The following is a 4,623-nucleotide window of genomic DNA, read 5'->3' on the forward strand; positions in this document are numbered from 1 at the left end:
AGAGCGCTTTCCAGACAGCTTTACCAAAAAAAAACACTCCAAAAAGGCAGAGCACGCCCGCCAGCTAACACCAACACAGACGAAGTCCTACTTGTAGTTTTCCTAACTTGTAAATAACTACAAACTTGAGATTGGCTAATCTGTGATGATCTGTGTAAAGCCAGACGAGAAAGAAAAAAAATTTACCTCAGTGGACAAAAATGTCAGTGGGACTTCGTCTGTGATGGCGTTTGCTGGCGCGCGTGCTGTGCTTGTTTGGAGTGTTTTTTTTTTGTTAAGAGTGGCTGGTTTTTGTGTTAGTTGGTGTTTTTTGATGGTGGAACTGACTGGGAAGCGCTCTAAAGGGGCGCCGCGCGTATGTCGGCGGGCGCTGGTGCAGACGGAGTCCATACTTGTATAAATTCAATAACTTGAAAATATCACAAACTTGACATTGGCTAATCAGAGTAAAGCCAGATTTAAAGAGAAAAAAAAAATGTCAGTGTGTCAGATTGACATTTGACACGAGAGTAATTTTTGTCTTGTCAGTTATCTAGGTCAGATTCGTGGTCTGTGATCTAGGTACACTAGGTAGCTAGGTAGGTACCTATTCGGCAAAGTATTCGATTCTTGATTTTGGACTGTAATTCTTTGATTTGTGAAAAAGAATAATAAATTCTTTGAAATTATAATTAATAATATTTTTATCAAATTGATTGACCACTTTCAGTATTTAAAAATCTTTTGCTTGAGAACTAGGTACCTATCTTAAGACGTTATTTTATTTTTTGCTTTGACAAAAGTAGTCGAAATTATTTATTGTAGTTGTCGACCAAGATGTGTTGGCAAAACAATAAAATAGTATTTCTCAGTTTCGGGGTACTGTGATGTCCGCAGGTAAGTGGAATTATGCCTATCCGAAAACATGTAGAATGTAATTATTGTAGAGTTGCAGCACTAGCCTGTGGATTGATTGTATGTGTTGCATTGAAACCAATATCAACAGTTCAATAAGTTATTAAATAAAGCCTAGTGTAATTTTATAATTTACTTATTACTTAATAGGCGTTATTATTTAACTGCTACCTCAACTTTTAGGGTTCCCTACCTTAAAAGGAAAAACGGAACCCTTATAGGATCATTTTGTTGTCTGTCTGACCGTCTGTCTGTCTGTCAAGAAACCTATAGGGAACTTCCCGTTGTCCTAGAATCATGAAATTTGGCAGGTAGGTAGGTCTTATAGCACAAATACAGGAGTAAATACATATGTTTCAATTTTCAAAGTAAGATAACTATACCAAGCGGGGTATCATATAAAAGGGCTTTACCTGTACATTCTAAAACAGATTTTTATTTATTTTTATGCATAATAGTTTTTGATTTATCGTGCAAAATGTTGGAAAAAATACCCGAGTATGGAACCCTCAGTGCGCGAGTCTGACTGGCACTTGGGCGGTTTTTTATGCGGTTGAACACTTAGGTTCTTTTAGGTAATGTGGGTGTGTGAGTGGTTTCTAAAAGTGGGGAGAACAGAACTCCTCAGTGGATAAGAGCATATTGCTCGCTATCAGTGTAATAGCTTAGTAACAGTAGGGTTTTAACTGGGCATAGCGTATTATAGACAGTGGAGCCACTAAAAATTGTGAAATAAAATTTTCAAAAGAAAAATAAAACTAACTTCAAAAACCACAAACACTAAAAAGTAAAAGATAATTTTTGTTTAGCTACACATGAAATGTACCTAGGTATGAAGTTGGGCGAGCTTCAAATCAAATCAATTTTATTTGCTTATATGCAGGTTAAAATAGTTATTACAAATTGGTTCTGGTATCACCACATTTGCCATGGAATGTGCACACTTGGATTTCTAATTTTGTTTTATTATGCTCGCTCAACTTGGAATTTGGAAAAAATAAAAATGAAAAATTTCAGTGCAGTGAAAGTTTAACCAGAGTGAGAACCTCCCGCCCCCTTCCTGCCTGTGTCCCGCAACTCAACAAGACACACACACACACATTCTATAGCAACCGTAATATTTAGTTTAATCCTATATAGCTTGACAGATTTTTCATAACATTTTCTTTTATGTAAGGAAAGGAAGTTTTTATAAAGGACACGATCCCCTCCAGTCCAGGTACAGGTTGCTGTGTCGGGGTTGGTCGAGCCGTCCACTGCATTTTATCAGAAAGTGTTTGTCACCAGACTCTATTCAGCGGAGGAAGGAGGTGCCACGGGATGTTTTCAGGCAGACAATTTCTGATTGTGGCTCTAATCCCTAATGTTTAATATTATAATGAGATGTCTTTCTGCACTAGAATATATTTATAGGAATTACAAATTACAGTGAATGGTAGGGAAATTCATTATGATAAAAATGATCACTGTGGCGCACGATGTCGCAAACTTTTTCTTAATTTAGTGTTGGAAGCCATTTGCCGAACATAACATGGTTATTAACACTATATAATTTATGAGTGAGTTGTAAAAAGAGATGACGTTTGTTGCAGGGAGCTGATACCTGCCACCGGACTATTGTAAGTCAACGAGAGAGTTCATTTATTAACTAATTTACTAGATGAATCCTCTTAATACTAATGTTTTGAGTTTAATGAAACTATTTCATGCTAATACCAATACTAGTCCTCCCGCTCCAGCTTCCGTCCAGTGGAAATCCTGGAAATTGAGGTGGACTTTTTAAGAATTCTGAATGACATGTTTTAATTTTAAGGAAAGGCCTGCGCGGGGACAGCCGGGCGGCATGTGGCGGGCGCCGCGCGCGCGGCTGCTGGCGGCGCTGGGCGCGGGCGCGCTGCTGTGGCTGTGGCTGTGGTGCGGCGCGGGCGGCGGCGGCGCGGGGCGCGGCGCGGGGGAGGCGGGGCGCGTGGCGGGGCGCGAACTGCCGCTCATCTTCATCGGCGGCGTGCCGCGCTCGGGCACCACGCTGATGCGCGCCATGCTGGACGCGCACCCCGACGTGCGCTGCGGGCAGGAGACGCGCGTGGTGCCGCGCATCCTGCAGATGCACCAGCACTGGATGCGCTCGCAGAAGGAGAGCGTGCGGCTGGAGGCGGCCGGCGTGAGCAAGGCCGTGCTGGACAACGCCATCGCCGCCTTCTGCCTCGAGGTGATCGTGCGCCACGGCGAGCCCGCGCCGCGCCTGTGCAACAAGGACCCGCTCGTGCTCAAGATGGGCACGTACGTGCTGGAGCTGTTCCCCAACGCCAAGTTCGTGTTCATGGTGCGCGACGGGCGCGCCACGGTGCACTCCATCATCTCGCGCAAGGTGACCATCACGGGCTTCGACCTGTCGTCGTACCGCCAGTGCCTGGGCAAGTGGAACCACGCCGTGGAGCTGATGCTGGCGCAGTGCCGCGCGCTGGGCGCCGCGCGCTGCCTGCTGGTGCGCTACGAGGCGCTGGTGCTGGCGCCGGAGCGCACGCTGCGGCGCGTGCTGCGCTTCCTGGCGCTGCCGTGGAGCGCCGCCGTGCTGCACCACGAGCGCTACATCAACGCGCCGCACGGCGTGGCGCTGAGCGATGTGGAGCGCTCCAGCGACCAGGTGGTGCGGCCCGTCAACCTGGACGCGCTGGACAAGTGGGTGGGGCGGCTGCCGGCCGACGTGCGCGCCGACATGGCGGAGCTGGCGCCCATGCTGTCGGTGCTGGGCTACGACCCGTGGGCCAACCCGCCCGACTACCGCGCGCTGCCCGACGCCGCGCCCGCCAACGCCACGCCGCACGACGAATCTCGCCCGCCATAATATAAACGTTTTATCCTCTTGTACTGTCTCATTTATCAGTTATCACCCCTATGCCACTTGCACGGCGACTTTTCCGAAGTTTTACAAAAGCAAATCAGTTGAAGTTGTCTTACCTTACTACTTATCCATCCATTGGTAATTAAAAACTTGATCAAAATAATTTACTCTGACTGGAATGCTCTGCTCAAAAGCTGGAGTAAATAATGACCGATTCATGTAGACTGCTTTGTCACGGTGTTGTAACGTGCAACTGGACGAATCGGCTGCACGACCACGTGTCTAGTGCTGCAACATGCGGGTGACGCTGCTGTGGAACTTGCCTTGGATACCTTCAGACAAGAAATCAATAATCTACCTACAAAGAAGCGGCAAATAGTTAAAATTGCTTAATTCTTTATTTCCAATTTATTTCTAACATTGTTCATAAAGTATACAAGTAGCAAATAAGTAGGTAGGTACGTAAGAAATAAGTTTCAGTTGTTATAGTAGTATCGCATATCGGTTGTGAGGCTGACCTCTGAGCTGTTTCGCAACTTAGATAAGCCGCAAATCATTTTTAAGCGCAAAATACGATAAAAATATCGAGTCAGTAACGACATCTACGACAACATTAGCGAACGAGTATATGATAATGTATACGTGTGGCGACAGACAGTGCTGGCCGCCCGCCGCCGCGCCGTCTCCGCGCGCTGTTCTGCAAAACGACGACAGGTGGCGCTTGTAGCTGGCTTAGGCTGCCAGCAAATAAAATCTCTTTAGACAATGTTATTGTTGAAAATCGAGTACATTTTATCTAACTGGATGATCGGGAGAGCCGTCCAGTGTTTTTCACTAGGAAAAAATAATAAAAACTACTGGTATCATGACATTCGAGCAGGTGCTCA

General features: G+C 45.8%; 1 protein-coding gene across 3 annotated transcripts; it reads left to right on the forward strand.

Annotated features, from left to right (window-relative positions):
• Positions 1–561: 561 nt before the first annotated feature.
• Positions 562–3,758, forward strand: LOC123880677 (protein-tyrosine sulfotransferase). Of its 3 annotated transcripts, XM_045928930.1 has the most exons (4): positions 562–876; positions 1,912–2,008; positions 2,487–2,513; positions 2,708–3,758. In XM_045928930.1, the coding sequence occupies exon 4, from the start codon at positions 2,738–2,740 to the stop codon at positions 3,737–3,739; it is 1,002 nt and encodes a 333-aa protein (XP_045784886.1). In that variant the 5' UTR covers positions 562–876; positions 1,912–2,008; positions 2,487–2,513; positions 2,708–2,737; the 3' UTR covers positions 3,740–3,758. The 3 variants fall into 3 exon arrangements, with proteins under 3 accessions (XP_045784886.1, XP_045784876.1, XP_045784896.1); XM_045928920.1 differs by lacking the exon at positions 1,912–2,008; XM_045928940.1 differs by lacking the exon at positions 1,912–2,008 and having other exon boundaries at positions 2,713–3,758.
• Positions 3,759–4,623: the final 865 nt, after the last annotated feature.

The sequence above is a fragment of the Maniola jurtina genome, chromosome 3 (assembly GCF_905333055.1).
Source record: "Maniola jurtina chromosome 3, ilManJurt1.1, whole genome shotgun sequence".
NCBI lineage: Eukaryota > Metazoa > Arthropoda > Insecta > Lepidoptera > Nymphalidae > Maniola > Maniola jurtina.